The following is a 20,728-nucleotide window of genomic DNA, read 5'->3' on the forward strand; positions in this document are numbered from 1 at the left end:
GGACGGTATCAATGTTTCTATTACTAAACGTGAAAACCTTTGTTAGGGAATGATAGTAGAGGATATTACAAATCAATTTTTAATATGTGTAATCATGCAGAATGTTGTAAATAAGTCATGAACAGCAACAAAGGAAAGATGGTGCCTGGTGCTAACTTGTATGTCAAGAAATTCTAAAGGTATCATTAACCTGTGCCATTGTCGCTAACAAGAGTGAATATGACCATCTCAGTTTAACATTAATTGGCAATAACTTTGCTGAGTACCACACAATCATCATCTTCAGAGCAACAGAAACTTCACCATCATCAGCAAGTCAGTGCTGGCAAGCCTACAACAAGTGATTAATTTCTTGCTTCTATGTACAGCAGGGGTCATGAGTTGCATAGATACTCTCCAGTTGCTTGAATGAGCAAAGTCAACAGTAGTTTATGGTGTTGACGTCATCCAAGACAAACCACACCCTTGCTAACATCCTTGGCACCCTATCCGACATACTAAATATTAACTCCATCCACCACTAGAGGACTGTGGCTGCACTCTGTGTACCAACTACAAAATACATCATAATTACCCGCTCAAGCTTCTTCAAACAGCATCCCAAAACTGCAACCTCTGCCACTAAGTTCTCACTTCATGTCATGGACCATCTTGACGGAGATGTGGAAGTCTTTCACCATTACTTCATTCTCACTAATTCTAAATTCTGGAACTGCATAATGGCATGATGGGGCAGCGGTAGAGTTGCTGCCTTTCAGCACCAGAGACCGGATTCGATCCTGACTACGGGTGTTGTCGAACAGTGTTTATTAATTCCCCCCGTGACCTATGTGGGTTTTCCCCTGGTGCTCTGGTTTCCTCCCATAATCCAAGAGATGTACTGATTTGGAGGTTGGCTAGCTTGCAAAAATTGTCCTTAGGGTAATGTTGGGGTGTGGGATTACTGGTCGGCGTAGACTTGGTGGGCCGAAGGGCCTGTTTCCACGCTGTATCTTTAAACTAAACTAAACTTACCTCCTTAAAAATGCCATCACCAGAAGGACTGCAGCAGTTCGAGAAGATAAATCATCATCTCCTTTTCAAAGAAATTAAATCTGGGCAATAAAGTTGGACTTTCTCAATGATCCCTACCAAGCTTGGAAGAAAAATAAATAAATGATTGCTGCACCAAGTTCGCACAGGAGTCAAAGGAACCCAGGATTAGCATCGTGATTCCTCACATGGTCAGTTCTGGATAAGAACTTCTGGCAAACTATTAAGTTAAACCTGTGGGAACTGAAGAATTTCAGGAACAGAAAGCTGTTATGACTGTTTTCTCACCCTCTACAAGGAGCTTTGCAGAGATGAGCTGACAAAGGTAAAACATTAGTCACACATCTTCTCAGCTGGAAATTGTGTGCAAGATGATGTCTTTTTTTTAATTCAACCTATACCTCTGTGTAAGTTTGTTTGCTCATCTGTATGAGAGGTAACTGCTCAAAGTAATAGATAACTGTTCAGTTCTTAAATAACAGAACAGATAATTCTACAAAAGGGCAGTCAAAGAGAAAGTTTAGTGGAAGTGGAAGAAATAAATGGACATGGTCATGCAGTACGGCATTTCGAAGAGTATGACTTAAACAGCAAAAGGAGGAAGACAACTATCCAATCCAAAAGGCAATTAACAGATTTAAAATGTAGGAGAAGGGTGTTATGTACAGTATTTTGTGCAATATCCAGTGTCACACAGATGAGAAGGTATTGGAAAGAAAGGTATTTTTTTATTACACTAGATTCCATTGTCAAAAACAAACATATCCTTAAGGCAATATTTGCAACAAGGTTACATCAGCATAAAATTGTAATTATACCAGATATGGGCAAGATATCAAGGTTCATTACTAAGAATTCAATGCACATTTGCATCTGACGGTAGTCAAATTCGATCAGGTAGATTTTTAAATCACTTAGAATTGAAACATGGGTTATTAAAATGAAGGAACAGACTTCCGTACGCTATTCCCACCCCAATCTAGTTGTGTAGAATTTAAAACTGTAGAATGCTAATACATTGGAATTTATTAAGTGTGCAGATGAGGCAATTAATATCAGGATCTAAATGCTGATTTTATCTGAAGCTCCAACTCAGAGGGAGTGGTGGCGTTCCCACTAGTCTAAATCTATTTGCTACTTCATTTGAGGGCCCATTCTGTCCTCACTTTGCCAAATGAATTATTCTTAGTGTAATTATAATTACCCCCCCCCCCCACCACACATGTACCAACAGGATCACAATGATTCCAGATGAATTGTGTAGGAAGGAACTGCAGATGCTGGTTTAAACCAAAGATAGACACAAAATGCTGGAGTAACTCAGTGGGACGGGCATCATCTCTGGAGAGAAGGAATGGGTGATGTTTCAGATCGAATCCCTTCTTCTGACTCATTTACAAAAAGGTCTGGTTGGCATCTCAGCAATCTGCATGCTAATAAGGACCTGTCAATCAAGCTAGCTGTGGGGCCCCAGTCAAGCATTCTGAGATTATTTTGTTATAGTTTTAGAGATATTGTGTTGAATCAAGCCCTTCGGCCCACTGAGTCAGTGCTGACCAAGGATCACCCATACAGGGTTTCGGCCCGAAACGTTACCCATCTCCTTCGCTCCATGGATGCTGTTGCACCCGCTGAGTTTCTCCAGCATTTCTGTGTACCCTGGTCACCCATATACTAGTTCTATGTTATCCCAGTTTTGCCCACTAGGGGCAATTTACAGAAGGCAATTAACCTACAATCCAGCACGTCCTTGGAATGTGGGAGGAAACCTGAGCATCTGGAGGAAACTTCACGTGGAAACAGAAAGAACATACAAACTCCGTACAAACAGCATTCAGGATCAAACTCAAGTCTCTGGTGCTGTAAGGCAGCACCTCCACTGCTGCACCACTGTGCGCCACTTGCTAACTCCTGGAGTAGAATTCACTGTAAGAGAAAGTCTTGTAGGAAGGTGGCATCGATTGTGTACACACATCATTCTAATGGTCCATTTAAATAACCTATTCAGAATAAGAAATAAAGAGTGCCATAGTGTCTCCTGGGATGGAGGGCTTACTTTTTTGAGGGTTTTGAGCTGTTTGTTTAGATGCATATCACATTTTGAACAGTTTTCCTAATAAAGTTGATGCTGAGGGAATATTTCCCCTTGTGGGAAAATCAAACAAGGGGGCAAGGTTTCAGTAGCGATGATGCATTGAAGATAGAATTGAAGAAGGATTTCATAAAGGATTGTGAATCTTTGGAATTCCATACCCCAAAAAGCCATACCTATTAAAGACAGAAACAAGCAAATCTTTAATCTACACGGAAGGCTAAGGTTGTGAGGAACAGATTAATATAATAATAATAATAATATCTTTTATTGTCATTGCATGTCAGTGCAACGAGATTTAGTATGCAGCTCCAACCGATGAAAAAGAAAAGTAAAATAAATAAATAAGCTGTGTTTCGTGACCATCCGAGGGAGACAGTCCAGGGGGAGTGGGGGGCACTCAGCAGGGCCGGTTCAGAGCCGCTATAGCTCTGGGAATAAAGCTGTTTCTGAGACTGGAGGTACGGGCGTAGAAGGCCTTGTAACGTCTGCCGGAGGGAAATAGTTCAAACAGTCCATTACAGGGGTGTGATGAGACTTTATGGATGCTGACGGCCTTCCTGAGGCACCGTGTGTGGTAGATGCCCTCCAAGGCTGGTAACTCTGTCCCAATGATCCTCTGCGCTCTGTGGACGACGCGCTGAAGAGCTCTCCTCTCCGCCTCCGTGCAGCTGAGATACCACATAGAGATGCCATACGTTAATATGCTCTCTGTGGTGCAGCGGTAGAATGTTGTCAGCACCTGTTGAGGCAGGTCAGTCTTTTTTAATGTCCTCAGGAAGAACAGTCGTTGCTGTGCCTTCTTGACCAGCGCAGCGGTGTTGGTGGACCATGTGAGGTCCTCTGAAATGTGAGTGCCCAGAAACTTAAAGCTGGACACTCTCTCCACACTTTCCCCGTAAATGGAGATTGGGGCGTATTCTCCATTATGGGACCTCCTGAAGTCAATAATCAGCTCCTTGGTCTTGGAGGTGTTTAGTGGCAAGTTGTTACGCGTGCACCAGTCCGCCAGGTTCTGCACCTCCTCTCTGTATTTTGTTTCATCACCGTTGGTGATCAGCCCAATCACTGTTGTGTCGTCTGCAAACTTCACGATGGTGTTGGTGTCGAATGCAGGAACACAGTCGTGAGTGAAGAGGGAGTAGAGCATGGGGCTTAGTACACAGCCCTGTGGTGTGCCGATGCTCAGGGTGATAGTGGAGGACAGGTGCGGGCCCAGTCTGACTGCCTGTGGTCACTCCGTCAGAAAGTTCAGGATCCAATTGCATACCGGCGAGCTGAGGCCTAGCTGGTGGAGTTTGGTGGTGAGCTTGGTGGGATGACCGTATTGAATGCAGAGCTATAGTCAATGAAGAGCGTCCTCACGTACGTGCCCTGTCTGTCCAGGTGAGTCAGGACAGTGTGAAGAGCCAGAGAGATGGCATCCTCTGTTGATCTATTTGCCCTGTATGCAAATTGATGAGAGTCCAGTGAGGCAGGGATGCTGGATTTGATATGGGAAAGGACAAGCCTTTCGAAGCACTTCATTGGGATTGGAGTTAGGGCAACTGGGCGGTAGTCGTTCAGGTTGGTGACTTTGGACATTTTTTCGGCACCGCCACTATGGTGGCTGTTTTCAGGCACTTGGGGACCGTTGCCTGAGAGAGATAGATTGAAGATTCTCGTGAATACCTCCGCCAGCTGTACAGCACAGTCCTTTAGTACCCTTCCCTGGACTCCATCCGGGCCTGCAGCCTTGCGTGGATTGATCCTACGCAGAGCGCACTGTACCTCCTGAGTGCTCAGTGTTAAGGCCTGTCCCTCCGCCATGGCCGGGGTTATTCTACTCCTGGCGGTGTTGCCAGTTTCGAACTGGGCAAAGAAGGTGTTCAGTTTGTTGGCCAGTGTGATATCACCGTGGGGGCAGGCGGGGCTGCTCTTGTTGTCAGTGATGTCCTTGATTATGGAGCTGGTCAGTGTGGACGCAGTGTGGACGCAGTTGACCGAAGGACCTGTTTCCGCGCTGTATCTCTAAACTAAACTAAACATTTTGCATTGGGCTATGAAGCCAGCAAAATAATACTTTTTTTCCCCCGTCAAAGTCCGAAAGCATGAATATTGGCCCACCATATCCACAACAACATCATGCACTTACCTATCCTGATCCCAGTTTAACTCTTGCTTCCCCATGAAGTCCTGCCTACCACAAACTGACTTTCTTGTCATCCATTTGCACAAAGAACGGTTTACAGTAGCCAATTAGCCTAACAAGCAAAGGTACACAAAAAAGCTGGAGAAACGCAGCGGGTGCAGCAGCATCTATGGAGCGAAGGAAATAGGCAACGTTTCAGGCCGAAATCCTTCTTCAGACCTCTAACAACCCAACAACCAACATGTTTTTTGGCACATGGGAGGAAACTGGAGGATCAAGTGGAAACCCATATGGTCACAGGGGCAATATGCACATTTTGCACGACTGCATTCAAGGTCATCATATGTGGAGCTGCGAGGCAGCTGCATTAACTGCTGCACCATTGTTTCTCCCATCAGTTTCAACTTCCAAGTGCTGGACCTCATAGAAATGTAAAAATTAGCAATTTAAGTTTTAGTTTTCAAATATGAGATGCAAATTTGTTTAAAGATTTTGTTGGCGTGATTCATTGTTAGTGTGTGAAAGTTGAATCTGCTAGTCTGTTGACAGATATTTCCACACTTCTCTACGCCTGATTGCTTGTCCGTGCTGGTTAGGTTGGTGTGTCCCATGGTGTTAGGTTACACCCATTTGCTGTACATTTCAGCATTAAACACTACACTAGTGTCATTACTTTTTTAGATGTTTTTTAGAGTCTATAAACTGATAGTCAATTACAGTGGAATCAAATTTTATTTTGTGTTTTTACAGGCAAACCCTCCTCCCATTATTGTGAATGCTGACTCCATGGATACTGGGCCTTATGTAAGTAGTTTGCCTTTATTGCCTATATTGTTTAGAAATCACTGTAAACTGATGGAAATGGGCTGACGACACTTGAGAATGGTGAGGCTCAGACAGTCATTTTCTTCACATTGTATTCACAATACATTTCTTATGATGGTACTACTGGTGAGTATTATGACCTGTAACATGGTGAAACCACGTTAATCTGAATCTTTGCAATGTTTTCTTAATTATTACCACAAAATGTGTTCCGAGAAAAATTGACTGCATTGGCACTCATGAACGGTCATCTGTAGATCACTGCATTATTGTGCATCTGCTGCTCACTAGAATAGAAAAGCTCTAAAAAAAAGTATTCAATAGAAATTGTGGTGGCCCAATATTATATGCACATTTATTGATTTATTATGCTTCAGATACGAATAGGAATCTGCCTGTCACCAGTGTGGGGAGACCCTGTAGAGGAGCAGGTACATCTACCCATTGTAACATAATTCAGCAAGTAAATAACTGGTCAAAGAAGATTGAGATTGAGAAGATTGAAGATTGGAACTGGTTACGTGAGAATCAGTGATGCAACTGGGCAAGAAGATTGATTAGTTATAGATTGAGCAGAAGTGATTGAGCTAAGTAACTCTTGGACAGGTTGAGGAGTGAACATTTTCCTATCCTTGTTTGGTTTCCTACAGCAGTTTTTGCACTGTGCTGATCCCTGACCCTTTATCCATCCCAGAATCCATTCAAAATAAGAAATAAAGGCTGCCATAAAGTTTACATTTCTGACAACAAGCTTTGTGATAATATTTAAGCAATCAATTCAGTTCATAGAAACATAGAAAATAGGTGCAGGAGTAGGCCATTCGGCCCTTCGAGCCTGCACCACCATTCAATATGATAATGGCTGATCATCCAACTCAATATCCTGTACCTGCCTTCTCTCCATACCCCCAGATCCCTCTAGCCACAAGGGCCACATCCAACTCCCTCTTAAATATAGCCAATGAACTGGCCTCAACTACCTTCTGTGGCAGAGAATTCCACAGATTCACCACTCTCTGTGTGAATTTTTTTTTTTTCATCTCGGTCCTAAAAGACTTCCCCCTTATCCTTAAACTGTGACCCCTTGTTCTGGACTTCCCCAACATCGGGAACAATCTTCCTGCATCTAGCCTGTCCAACCCCTTAACAATTTTGGACGTTTCCATAAGATCCCCCCTCAATCTTCTAAATTCTAGCGAGTACAAGCCGAGTCTATCCAGTCATTTTTCATATGAAAATCCTGCCATCCCAGGAAACAGTCTGGTGAACCTTCTCTGTACTACCTCTATGGCAAGAATGTCTTTCCTCAGATTAGGAGACCAAAACTGTACACAATACTCCAGGTGTGGTCACACCAAGGCACTGCAGTAGAACCTCCCTGCTCCTATACTCAAATCCTTTTGTTATGAATGCTAACATACCATTCGCTTTCTTCACTGCCTGCTGCACCTGCATGCCTACTTTCAATGACCGGTGTACCATGACACCCAGGTCTCGTTGCACCTCCCCTTTTCCTAATCGGCCACCATTCAGATAATAGTCTACTTACAGCTTAAGGATACTGTCTACTCACAGCTTAAGGATAAAGGGGAAATCCTTTAAAACCGAGATGAGAAGAACTTTTTTCACGCAGAGAGTGGTGAATCTCTGGAACTCTCTGCCACAGAGGGTAGTTGAGGCCAGTTCATTGGCTATATTTAAGAGGGAGTTAGATGTGGCCCTTGTGGCTAAGGGGATCAGGGGGTATGGAGAGAAGGCAGGTACGGGATACTGAGTTGGATGATCAGCCATGATCATATTGAATGGCGGTGCAGGCTCGAAGGGCCGAATGGCCTACTCCTGCACCTAATCTCTATGTTTCTATGTTTCTATGTTTCCTGTTCTTGCCACCAAAGTGGATAACCTCACATTTATCCACATTATACTGCATCTGCCATGCATTTGCCCACTCACCCAACCTATCTAAGTCACCTTGCAGCCTCCTAGCATCCTCCTCACAGCTAACACTGCCCTCCAGCTTCATGTCATCCGCAAACTTGGAGATGTCGCATTCAATTCCCTCATTCAAATCATTAATATATATTGTAAATAGCTGGGGTCCCAGCACTGAGCCTTGCGGTACCCCACTAGTCACTGCCTGCCATTCTGAAAAGGACCCGTTTTTGCCTACTCTTTGCGTCCTGTCTACCAGCCAGTTCTCTATCCACATCAATACCGAACCCCCAATACCGTGTGCTTTAACAAGTTCAACAAGTTTTGATCTTGCTGCCCTGTATAGATGATGCACATGTTGAATATCAGTTATATGGCTACCAGATTTTATTTAAAATTTCAAAATATACTTTATTCGAGAAATAAATATATCCAATACATGATCCTTACAAGACTCCATCCAACATTCTCGGAGGCTATACATCCATTCAATACCGTTAACACAAATTACACAAATTTATCCCCCACTCATGTGGCCCACTGGCGTGGAATCCCTTCCCTTATTTTTGAGGGGCGCCTCCACCACACCCTGTCCAGCAGCAGAAGGACCCTGGACTATGGTCCTCCCCCACAGAGTGCTTGCTTCAGCAGCATATATACCAGAATTGGAACGATGCAGAGAAAATTAGCATGGCCCCTGCGCAAGGATGACACACACATTTGTGAAGCGTTCCATGGCTACCTGATACTTGAGACATTCAAATTATGAACCAGTCAGGATGGCTAAGGGGTGTGCAATGCTTATCCTTCCTGGCAGGTCATGTGTTTATATTTATATAATGGTATATGGACACACTGATCTGTTTTGTAGTAAATGCCTACTATGTTCTGTGTGCTGAAGCAAAGCAAGAATTTCATTGTCCTATCTGGGACACATGACAATAAACTCACTTGAACTTGAGGTCAAGTACATTTGAGGATTTGGAATACACTAATGCTTTGTGTGTAGGAATACAGGGAAATGGCTTTCTGCATTGTTTTTATTATATGAATAGAGATTGCTAACAGATGGCAGGTGGAAAAAGGTGTTCTGAAATCACAGGTCCATAATATACATGTAAGTGAGGAAAGCCATTCTGCATATATTACATCAGTTTTCCATAATACTGGATCCAATCATTTCTTAAACAATTCCAGGACTTTGCTGTATCCCCCCCCCCCCCCCCCCCCCCCCCCCCCCCCCCCCCCCCCCCCCATCCTGCCATACAAATAATAACATCCTGTGTCAGTGCTAATTTTGCTTTTCACTAGTTTGATTCTGTGATCTTTAAATTCTCTGTCAATTTTAAACGTTTTCTAGATTTAATAATACAATGCAATTGATTATTTTTTTTAAACCGATAAGATCATTTCTCTTCTCAGTTACCTCCTTCAGACTGAAGAAAAAAGTCTGTCTTACTAACTCAATACTGAAACATTTTTAATTGATTAAGTTGAAACTCGTGTGTTTGAGTGCAACGGATGTTTTACAAAATATTAACTCAATGTTGACTTCAATCAATTGCATACCCATTTGCTGACGGAAACCTTAGGTCAAAAATGGATTTCCAAAACACAGATATGCCTTTTTTCCAGTAAACCGTCCCAGAGATAGTGTTACTCCTACGGATATAGATGATTAGAAAAGGGCCTAGGGTTCCAGAAAACATAGAAACATAGAAAATAGGTGCAGGAGGAGGCCATTCAGCCCTTCGAGCCAGTACCGCCATTCATTGTGATCATGGCTGATCGTCCCCTATCAATAACCCGTGCCTGCCTTCTCCTCATATCCCTTGACTCCACTAGCCCTGAGAGCTCTATGTAACTCTCTCTTCATCCAGTGACTTGGCCTCCACTGCCCTCTGTGGCAGGGAATTCCATAAATTCACAACTCTCTGGGTGAAAAAGTTTTATCTCACCTTATTCTTAAATGACCTCCCCTTTATTCTAAGACTGTGGCCCCTGGTTCTGGACTCGCCCAACATTGGGAACATTTTTCCTGTATCTAGCTTGTCCAGTCGTTTTATAATTTTATACGTTTCTATAAGATCTCCCCTCATCCTTCTAAACTCCAGTGAATACAAGTCTAGTCTTTTCAATTTTTCCTCATATGACAGTCCCGCCATCCCAGGGATCATTCTTGTGAACCTACGCTGCACTGCCTCAATCACAAGGATGTCCTTCCTCAAATTAGGAGACCAAAACTGTACACAATACTCTAGATGTGGTCTCACCAGAGCCCTACACAACTGCAGAAGAACCTCTTTATATACTGAAATCCTCTTGTTATGAAGGCCAACATTCCATTAGCTTTCTTCACTGCCTGCTGTACCTGTAAGCCAACTTTCAGTGACCGGTGTACAAGGACGCCCAGGTCTCGCTGCCCCTCCCCCTTACCTAACCTAACCCCATTGAGATAATAATCTGCCCCCTTGTTTTTGCCGCCAAAGTGGATAACCTCACATTTATCTATATTATACTGCATCTGCCATGCATCTGCCCACTCACTCAACCTGTCCAGGTCACCCTGCAACCTCCTAACATCCTCTTCACAGTTCACACTGCCACCCAGCTTTGTGTCATCTGCAAACTTGCTAGTGTTGCTCCTAATTCCCTCTTACAAATCATTAATATATATGGTAAACAGTTGCGGCCCCAACACCAAGCCTTGTGGCACTCCACTCACCACTGCCTGCCATTCTGAAAAGGACCCGTTCACTCCTACTCTTTGCTTCCGGTCTGCCAACCAATTTTCTATCCATGTAAACACCCTACCCCCAATACCATGTGCTCTAATTTTAGTCACCAGTCCCCCGTGCGGGACGTTATCTGAAAGTCTAGATACACTACAACCACTGGCTCCCCTTCATCCATTTTACTTGCCACATCCTCAAAAAATTCCAGAAGATTAGTCAAGCATGATTTCCCTTTCATAAATCCATGTTGACTTGGACTAATCCTTTTACTGCTATCCAAATGCCCCATTATTACCCCTTTAATAATTGACTATTGACTAATAATTGACTAATAATTAATAAAAGATACACAGTTATAGCCCATTTTATTCTTGCACAAATTTATTTTCCACAATGGGATAAAATCTTCCCATTATCGTGATGGGAGCAATCCAACAGGAGACAGGCTCTTATCATGATAATAGGAAGATTTTATTCCTGCATATGGGTGTCCTGCACATGTGCCCAATCCTGTTTTGCTCCATCTCATTGGAAAATGGTTGCAATGTTTCAGCTGCGCATTCCGACCTCTGACAGACTGATGACTCATCATTGAAGCATATACTCACAGTTGCTTCCTCCATCTATAGAATGATCTTACATGTACCATTATAATTTTCCTCGACACGCAATGAATAACATTCAGCATTTCCATTTGTAATCTTTACCAGAGTTATTTATTTCATAGACTAGCATTCAATAAAATATATCCTACTCCTTGACATTTTAGGTACAGGGCCATCTTCAATAGAGAGAGTACAGAGGAGATTTACTAGAATGTTGCCTGGGTTTCAGCAACTAAGTTACAGAGAAAGGTTGAACAAGTTAGGGCTTTATTCTTTGGAGCGCAGAAGGTTAAGGGGGGACTTGATAGAGGTTTTTAAAATGATGAGAAGGATAGACAGAGTTGACGTGGAAAAGCTTTTCCCACTGAGAGTAGGGAAGATTCAAACAAGGGAACATGACATGAGAATTAAGGGACTGAAGTTTAGGGGTAACATGAGGGGGAACTTCTTTACTCAGAGAGTGGTAGCTGTGTGTAATGAGCTTCCAGTGAAGGTGGTGGAGGCAGGTTCGTTTTTATCATTTAAAAATAAATTGGATAGTTATATGGATGGGAAGGGAATGGAGGGTTATGGTCTGAGCGCAGGTATATGGGACTAGGGGAGATTATGTGTTCGGCACGGACTAGAAGGGTCGAGATGGCCTGTTTCTGTGCTGTAATTGTTATATGGTTATATGTTATATGGTTAATGGACATTTATAAGCCTTTGTCATAGCTATGGGCTTGGGCTTTGTTTACACTTTACAGTCGTATCCTGGCTGGAATGGCCACATTCTTTTAAGTGCCATCTTGCTACTGATAGATATTTAACATGCCTCCCCTAAACAATTACTGAAACATATCAGATAGTTTTGCCTGTTTTTCTCATTTCCAGTCCAATTGTTCCCGTAACAAAAGTATAGAAAATGCAGCTTAAACTGTTTTCTGTGTTATTTGTTGTACGTATCGAACATGGGAAAGTTTACTCTAGATTTTCATTATGCTCTTATCTGAGTTTGTAATTCACCAGCATTTCCTATATCTGTTATCCTACCACCAGCAACAATATTGCCTTCCCCTTCTTGTATATAGCTATCTTTTTCCATTCTGTGTCCTCACCTCAAGTTTCAACAGTGTCGTCCACCCTCAGGAGCTTTTCCTCTCATTCAATGTACAGGATAGACAGTTGAGTAAGTTTGTATCTCACATGCTTGTCAATGTATCTGTCACAAATACAAACATTTTCACTGCTCAACTTTAAGAACTGCATTCTAAATTGCCTTCACGTTGCATCACAGTCCTGTTGCCCCCCCCCCTCCCTCCCCCACACTAAAACAAGTGACATCAGAAACTTGATACCAGTATAAATGTCTCCTTTTGTATTTCTGCTTGCAACGACAAATATCAGAGGTATCATTATTAATAGATCACCCTTCATTGAAGGAAGTAAAATCCATGGCAACTTCTGACAGAGAGCAGTTATATGGCACATTCATTTCTTACAGAAATGCTGATACATATTATGACATATCTCCAGAACCTGTGTATTTATGAATTTTCTCAGGAGGCAAAGTTTTCCTCTGGCCAACTTCATGCATGGTGCTTGTTTGCTGTGGTTACGTTGGCAACGGGTACAGAATAATTGCATGGTCAAATCCCACTGGCGTGTGAATTATATCATTAACCTCAACATATTCAGTTCAATGAGGTGATTGCCTTCCCGGACCAAGGGTTACACATTTCGCCCAAAAGCACTCATATGCCACAAGTCATTTTTAACCTGGAGAAAATAATGTACTGAGATTTTGGTCTCTAAAACCTTCTTTTTCCATCAGGTAGAAGGCCGTAAGATCAGGAGTTTATTCATTCCATTCACATAATGCAATGTTTTTAATGCTATACAGAACTATTAAAATTTAAGTGAAAAGCTGATTGTGTAGGTTGTATGGGTTGCTATTTTTGGTCTGGATTCACCATGCATGTAATCTGCTCACACATGAAGGTGCCTAAAAATGTGCAGTGGCAGCAACAGGGTACAACGTAGGTTTGGACGTCACTCAGTTAAGATCGATTTACCAACCGTACGGAATGCTTAAGCAAAAGCAGGTTTTTATAATGAGGTTACTTTCTCAACAAGTTAAAGGGATGCTGCCTTTCCTGCTCTGGCTGCACAGAGTTTGAGACCCTAATCCTTTTGCAGCGGATCTCTTTTTAATTTTAACAAGCTCCTCCAATCTAGCATTGCCCAACACCCCTTCTTCCTCTCGCCACACCTCCACACCCACCCCTCACAACCCCATGGTCTCACCAAGCCAGTCCTTATCATTTCCAACATCCCACATCTCCTCCCTCACTATAGCTCCTAATCTTTCCTAATTGGTAGACCAGTCAATATATTCCAGTAGAGGAAAATGTCCATTTTGCACACAAAGTACACATGACCAATTCTATTCCACACAATTACATAGTAGAATATTATAACGGAATATCAACTAGAGATGTAACAGCTGCACTCGTGCTACATTTGCCAATGGTTTAATATTGCTCTGTGAACAACAATTCCCAAAGTTCAAATGTTCAAAGGTCAGTTTATTGTCACGTGTACCAATTAAGGCACAGTGAAACTCGAATTACCATTCATTCATGCCAAAAAAAAAGCAACAAGACACACAACTAAATAAAAGTGAACATAAACATCCACCACAGCAGATTCCCCACATTCCCCACTGTGATGGAAGGCAAAAAACTCTTATCTTCTTCCTCTTTATTCTCCTGTGGTCGGGGCAATCGAAGACCGCAGACGGGGCGATCGAAGCTCGTGCAGAGCTGCCAAGTAGTACGGATTTTCCATTTTTTGTACGGAAAGGCGATAAGAATACGGATGTACGAATTTGCTTCGTATAATACGGATTTTTTTTACATCGGGCCGACTTCCTATTTCATTTTGTTGCTTAAAAAATGCAAGGATATAAAAAGTCATACTGTAACTCTAAAAAATCATGGCAGATTAAATCTATTAGTATTTTAAATTTCAAGATCTGGATGATTATTTTTGTAAGCATTGATCTGCCTGTCCCGCCTACAGGTTTATACAGCACTGTCAGTTTAGTGCTATGGGCTCTAATTATAGCGCTACCAGCTGGAGCGCTATTGCCTTTACACATAGCACTATGGGCTTTACACACAGTGCTATGGCCACAGCACTATGGGTCACAGACAGTTCTATGGGCTTTACACATAGCGCTATGGAAGGAGAGAGGGAGAAGGAGAGAGGGAGTGAGGGAATAAGAGAGGGAGGGAGAAAAAAGGGAGGGAAAGGGGAGGAAGGGAGGGAGGGAGGGAGAGAGGGAGGGAGGGAGAGAGGGAGGGAGGGAGGGAGAGGGATGGAAAGAGAGGAAGGAGGGAGAGAGAGCGAGGGAGGGAGGGAGGTTTCCAAAATGGCTTCTACATCAGCATCTGGTGCTAAAAGCAGGAAGCAGCCGTTCAAACAGAAGTATACAAAGAAATGGCAATTAATGCACTGTCAAGTAAGGTGCTTAGAAGACATGTCAATTGGTAGCAAAGTTATGCACTCTTGTACTCTTACATAACCACACATAAAAAACTTTTTTTTCAGCAAAATGGCACCGTGTATAAACATAGAAACATAGAAAATAGGTGCAGGAGTAGGCCATTTGGCCCTTCGAGCCTGCACCGCCATCCGATATGATCATGGCTGATCATCCAATTCAGTATCCCATCCATGCCTTCTCTCCATACCCCCTAATCCCTTTAGCCACAAGGGCTACATCTAACTCCCTCTTAAATATAGCCAGTGAACTGGCCTCAACTACCTTCTGTGGCAGAGAATTCCATAGATTCACCACTCTCTGTGTAAAAAATGATTTTCTCATCTCGGTCCTAAAAGACTTCCCACTTATCCTTAAACTGTGACCCCTAGTTCTGGACTTCCCCAACATCGGGAATAATCTTCCTGCATCTAGCCTGTCCAACCCCTTAAGAATTTTTTAAGTTTCTATGAGATCCTTCTAAATTCTAGCGTGTTCAAGCCGAGTCTATCCAGTCTTTCTTCATATGAAAGTCCTGCCTTCCCAGGAATCAGTCTGGTGAACCTTCTCTGTACTCCCTCTATGGCAAGAATGCCTTTCCTCAGATTAGGAGACCAAAACTGTACACAATACTCCAGGTGTGGTCTCACCAAGACCCTGTTCAACTGCAGTAGAACCTCCCTGCTCTTATACTCAAATCCTTTTGCTACGAATACTAATTTCCTCAGCAAAATACTGATTTTCAGGTACTAAAACACTGAAATGCTCTGACAAAACTTGGCAGCTCTGCTCCTGCGGCTTGGAGCTCCTGAAGTCGGTCTCTAACCAGGGACGGTGAGCTCCACGAAGTTAAAGTCTAGGGCTGACTCAAGTTCTCCCATCTTACCCAGATAGCAATTCCTGTTATGGATTGTGCTTTGTATAAAGAATTGCAGACTCATATTAGACACAGTTTTTATCAATTTATTTTTATACCACTTATTCTACTGACTTGGCTTTTTTTGAAATACTGTACCTTTCCACTTAACATCCTTGTGAGGTCCTGTCTTGTTCACTTTCTTCAAGACTGGGAGTTGTGTGATATTTTCTCATAACCTTCCTAGTCTTTGGAGATTAACCTAGTTACACTTCTCTACACTTCTTCCAGGGATTAAAAATTCCTTTTTGCTTCAGTAACCAGAACTGAGATACTCAGAGTATCTGAACCAACCATTTCAGCATGACAGTTTCAATGTAATAAACTGCTGAGCATTGCTTTGCTGATTGATACTGTGCTATAGTGCAGTAAGTGTGTTCTCACATCAGACGCAGGGGGTTGAAGTAAATCTCTACTCCACATGTCTGTGTGTGTAAAATACCAGACACCTCAGCCAAGTACTATGTGAATGTGCCATGGGTGCAGGTGCCACTTGTGAAAGGGGCTCCTATCACAATGGCAAACTTGCTGCTGGCTTGCTTGTATTACATTGGTGGCTTCAATTCAAAAAGATTTCATGGCCCGGAAGTATTTCAGAATATTTCCTGAACATGAAAGGAATTATTTAAATGAAAATACAAAGAACTGCAGATGATGGATACTTGAGCAAAACGCAAAGTGCTGGAGGAACTCAGTGGGTCAGGTGTTAACTATGGAGCGAGTGGAAAGGTGCCGCTTTGGATGGGCCCATTCTTCAGACTGTCCATTTCCTCCAAAGATACTGCGTGTCTCGCTGAATTCCTCCTGCACTTTGTTTTCACTCTATATAAATGAAATTCTCTTTTTTTTTTGCAATATAAACAATTTTGCAATATGACAGATTTCCAATCGAAGATAGCAACATTTTCTCACACTTTGTAGGATCTTGATCCTAACTTCATCACATTCTTTTGTAATTCGTACTCTTTCATACTTTCGTTTTCATTTCCCTGATAAGATTTTTGGGTGCTTCATTCCCAGCAGAAGCATCCATCATTCATCATATCCTTCTTTAGACCATTTTTGAAAATACAACGAAAGTTAGGATGCCTCACAGTTCAAGCGTTATAGGTGTATGGGCAGGTTTCCGGGCCTGTCTTTACAGGCCAAAGTATATTAATCAAACATGCGTAAGAAGGATGTGCTTTCCTCGTATACCTACTGTTTTCCTCAGTCCAAAACCCAATTTTCCTGAGGCATCCGAGTGACAGGATTAATTCTCCTGTCTTGAAGGCTGCATCATACTTACATAACAACCACCCTGGCTGTATATCTCAGGTGTCAGAAGGAACGGCAGGTGCTGGTTTAAACCGAAGATAGACACAAAAAGCTGAAGTAACTGCTGCCTGGCCCGCTGAGTTACTCCAGCTTCTTCTTGTTCTAGTCGAGTCCACAAGATTGAACACAACACACGTCTCGGCATCTGCATGCAATGGTGTTTGCCATGCGCTTATTGTGCTTCTTGTGGTGGCAAGATTAGTGGAAACACTCTTTCCTTGTCCCCACTCCAGCTGTTTGGGTCTATCTTCAATCTCATGTGTCACATGGCTAGTTTTCCCCTAATGTAAGTTCAACCTGCACTCCTTTCAAGAAAGTCCTTTGTATCTGTGAGGCACCTGCAAGTGTATAAAGCTGTGGTTAGACCACAGTGAACTCTCTTCATGAGTATGATAGACAAGAAAGCAACCAAATAATACTATTCAGGATGATGAATACATGAGACTGCCCAAATCCAATTGTTCAGCGATGGCCGGTATGTTGTGCTTAACCTTGGTTCCATTTTGTTCCAATGGAAGACATTCAGCTGTGAATTGTTTTTCCATGGCATTTCATTGCAAGATGATCTTTATTACACGCACCTACCTAGGCCTGCAAACGGTGTTGTGAACTCTTGAAACCCGCCATGCACAGCACATTCTGAGTCAGCATCCCCAGTGCCGAACATATGTTTGATGCATTTTAAATGCCAGATGACTCGGATCTGTCACAGGAGACATCTCACCTGTGCAGGGGATCTCCTGATTCAGAAGACAGCAGCAACTGATTCCTCAGCTTCACCCCAGATCTTCTCAACACCCTTTATAATGGATTCACCCCACACATTATGTGCACCCTTTCTACATTTCACGAGTTGGATAACTATGGGCTGGAGGTTCGGAGGGAAGGAGAGACCTGTTGGAAAGGTACAAGAATGAAGAAAAGAGGCCAGGCTCCTCTGTCATTTTCTGATGTGTTACAACAAAAGAAAGTATAGAAAAAGAAAAGACTCAGTGGATTTGGTGCTTTAGAATGAAGCATCCTAATACGTTATAGTCATGGACCTCAGTTGAATCGGGAACCAAACAAACATGAAAGGTGGAATTTTCTGTTTATCCTAAATAATGCCCCTGTCTCACTTAGGAAACCTGAACGGAAACCTTTAGAGACTGGAGACTGTGGTTTCCGTGCGGTTCCCGGAGGTTTTTGTCAGTCTCCCTACCTGCTTCCACTACCTGCAACCTCCAGAAACCACCTGCAACCTCCGGGAAACGCACGGAAACCTTGGGTGGGGCGCAAAGTCTCCAGAGGTTTCCATTCAGGTTTCCTAAGTGGGACAGGGGCATTACTCTTTCCATTAGTTTCTACGTGGTTAACACCTGGAGCTCCCTGGTGTGAGGGTTAAGAGATCAGAGGCGGAGACTACCTTTTCTTTTGGTAGTTCATCTTTGATGATTCTGGAAACATATCTTTAAAGAATAAACAGAAGTATAAATATCCTGTATTATGAAATATGACTGAAAATTAATGCTTCAATGTGTGTAACTGATATAGGATGAAAATCGATACAATTTTTGTCAATCATTTCTAGATTATGTTTTTAGTAGAAGAAAAGGGTGTTAAGAATGTTGTAGTATCTTCTGACTATTTATGTCACGATCGTGCTATTGCTCATCAGAAGGTTAAGGTCAGTCAAAATGTGAAATATAGATGTTTCAACCTGTAGTGGTCTCCTTGTGCTGTGGCTTACTTGATGATGTTATTAAATTACTAGGGGGGGTCACTGTGGTGGCACCATTGCCAACACCAATATCTTGCAGCAAATCGTAGATTAGGCTCCTTCTGTCACTACCAAAGGACGTGGGTATTATTAAGCATTTATTATTCGTCCCTCCTCGATTATTAAGTGAGTGGCTGGTTAGGGCATTTCACGGAGCTATTAAAAGTCAATAACAATGGTGTGAGCCTGAGTCGCAAAGCGCTAACCAACGTTAGGTATTCTCCCTTGCAGGACATTAGTGAATCAGACACGCTTTTACAATGATCCTGTGGTTTTACAGTCACTACATGTGATACCAGCATTTCTAACAATTACAACAAACCTTTGTTGTAACAGACTTCTTTATAATGGTTTTCAGTTCTATTGGACAACCTACCAACAACTGCCCCCATGTCACCCGGCTGCTTGCAACGCCGGGTGCCTCCACACCGCCTCCCCAGCCGGGCATTCTGCCGCCACCGCCGGCCTACACTGCTTCCTTGGTAGACTTGCCACTACCATTCTGCTACCACCACCCTCGACCCTTACCTGCACTGTGGCCGCCCATGGGCCATGACCATTGACTCCGCTGATCCTCGCCTCTCCCCTGGCTGTCAAAGGACTAGGGCTGTCAACTCACCTGGAATCCAGACCCAGTTCCGGATTGAGACTGAAGAAGGATCTAGACGTGAAACGTTATCTAGAAACATAGAAAATAGGTGCAGGAGTAGGCCATTTGGCCCTTCGAGCCGGCACCGCCATTCATCATGATCATGGCTGATCATCCAAAATCAATACCCTGTTCCGGCTTTGTCCCCATATCCCTTGATTCCCTTAACCCTAAGAGCTAATTCTAACTCTGCTTGAAAACATTCAGTGAATTGGCCTCCACTGCCTTCTATGGCAGATAATTCCACAGATTCACAACTCTCTGAGTGAAAAGGTTTTCCTCATCTCAGTCCTAAATGGCCTACCCCTTATTCTTAAACTGTGACCCCTGGTTCTGGACTCCCCCAACGCTGGGAACATTTTTCCTGCATTTAGCCTGTCCAATCGTTTAAGAATTTTATGTTTCTCTCATCCTTATAAATTCCAGCGAATACAAGTCCAGTCAACCCATTCTTTCATCATACATCAGTTCCACCATCCTGGGAATTAACCTGGTGAACCTACGCTGCACTCCCTCTATAGCAGTAATGTCCTTCCTCAAATTAGGAGACCAAAATTGCACACAATACTCCAGGTGCGGTCTCACCAGGGCCCTGTACAATTACAGTATGACCTCCTTGTTCCTAAACTCAAATCCTCTTGCAATGAAAGCCATTGGCTTTCTTCACTGCCTACCGTACCTGCAAGCTTACTTTCAGTGACTGCCATGCTTACTTTCAGTGACTGATTACCTATCCATGTTCTCCAGAGATGCTCCCTGACATGCTGAGTTACTCCAGCACTTTGTGTCCTTTTGTGTATTAACCAGCAACTGCAATTGTTTTTCCCCCCGCTACATATACAATAAAAATTATTACTCTCGATTATAGCGGACAATCGATAATAACGAATACCATTTGCCCCACCTCCACCAAGATCTGTGATAACGAAGGTTACTGTACTTGCTTTTAGTTAAATTCACTGGCCGTGCTGGTGGAATACAAACTCATGTCTCCAGGTAAAAGGTCCAGTAACATGACCATTATACATTGATACCATACATATATATATTTTATATGTCTTATTTTGAATAATTGTACCTCTACAGAAGTAAGAAAATGTTGGTGGATCCAAATCTTATTTCATTTCTTTGTTGGACTTTGTAACAATAATTCCCAATTGTTTTACGTAAAGTACATAATTCCACACTCTTTTTCTTCCCCGACAATAG

General features: G+C 42.8%; 1 protein-coding gene and 1 non-coding gene across 8 annotated transcripts in view; both read left to right on the forward strand.

Moving 5' to 3' along the window:
• The window catches only part of dlg3 (discs, large homolog 3 (Drosophila)), a 389,240-nt gene that overhangs the window by 187,833 nt on the left and 180,679 nt on the right, over positions 1 to 20,728 (forward strand). For all 7 annotated transcript variants that reach the window (XM_055643654.1, XM_055643656.1, XM_055643657.1 and 4 more), the window contains one exon: positions 6,006 to 6,059. In XM_055643654.1, the coding sequence (XP_055499629.1) occupies positions 6,006 to 6,059 (54 nt within the window). The remainder of the gene's footprint in view (positions 1 to 6,005; positions 6,060 to 20,728) is intronic.
• Positions 8,648 to 8,754, forward strand: LOC129702441 (U6 spliceosomal RNA). The gene has a single exon (XR_008724383.1). It is a non-coding gene; the product is annotated as a U6 spliceosomal RNA (small nuclear RNA).

The sequence above is a fragment of the Leucoraja erinacea genome, chromosome 12, assembly GCF_028641065.1.
Source record: "Leucoraja erinacea ecotype New England chromosome 12, Leri_hhj_1, whole genome shotgun sequence".
NCBI classification, from domain to species: domain Eukaryota; kingdom Metazoa; phylum Chordata; class Chondrichthyes; order Rajiformes; family Rajidae; genus Leucoraja; species Leucoraja erinaceus.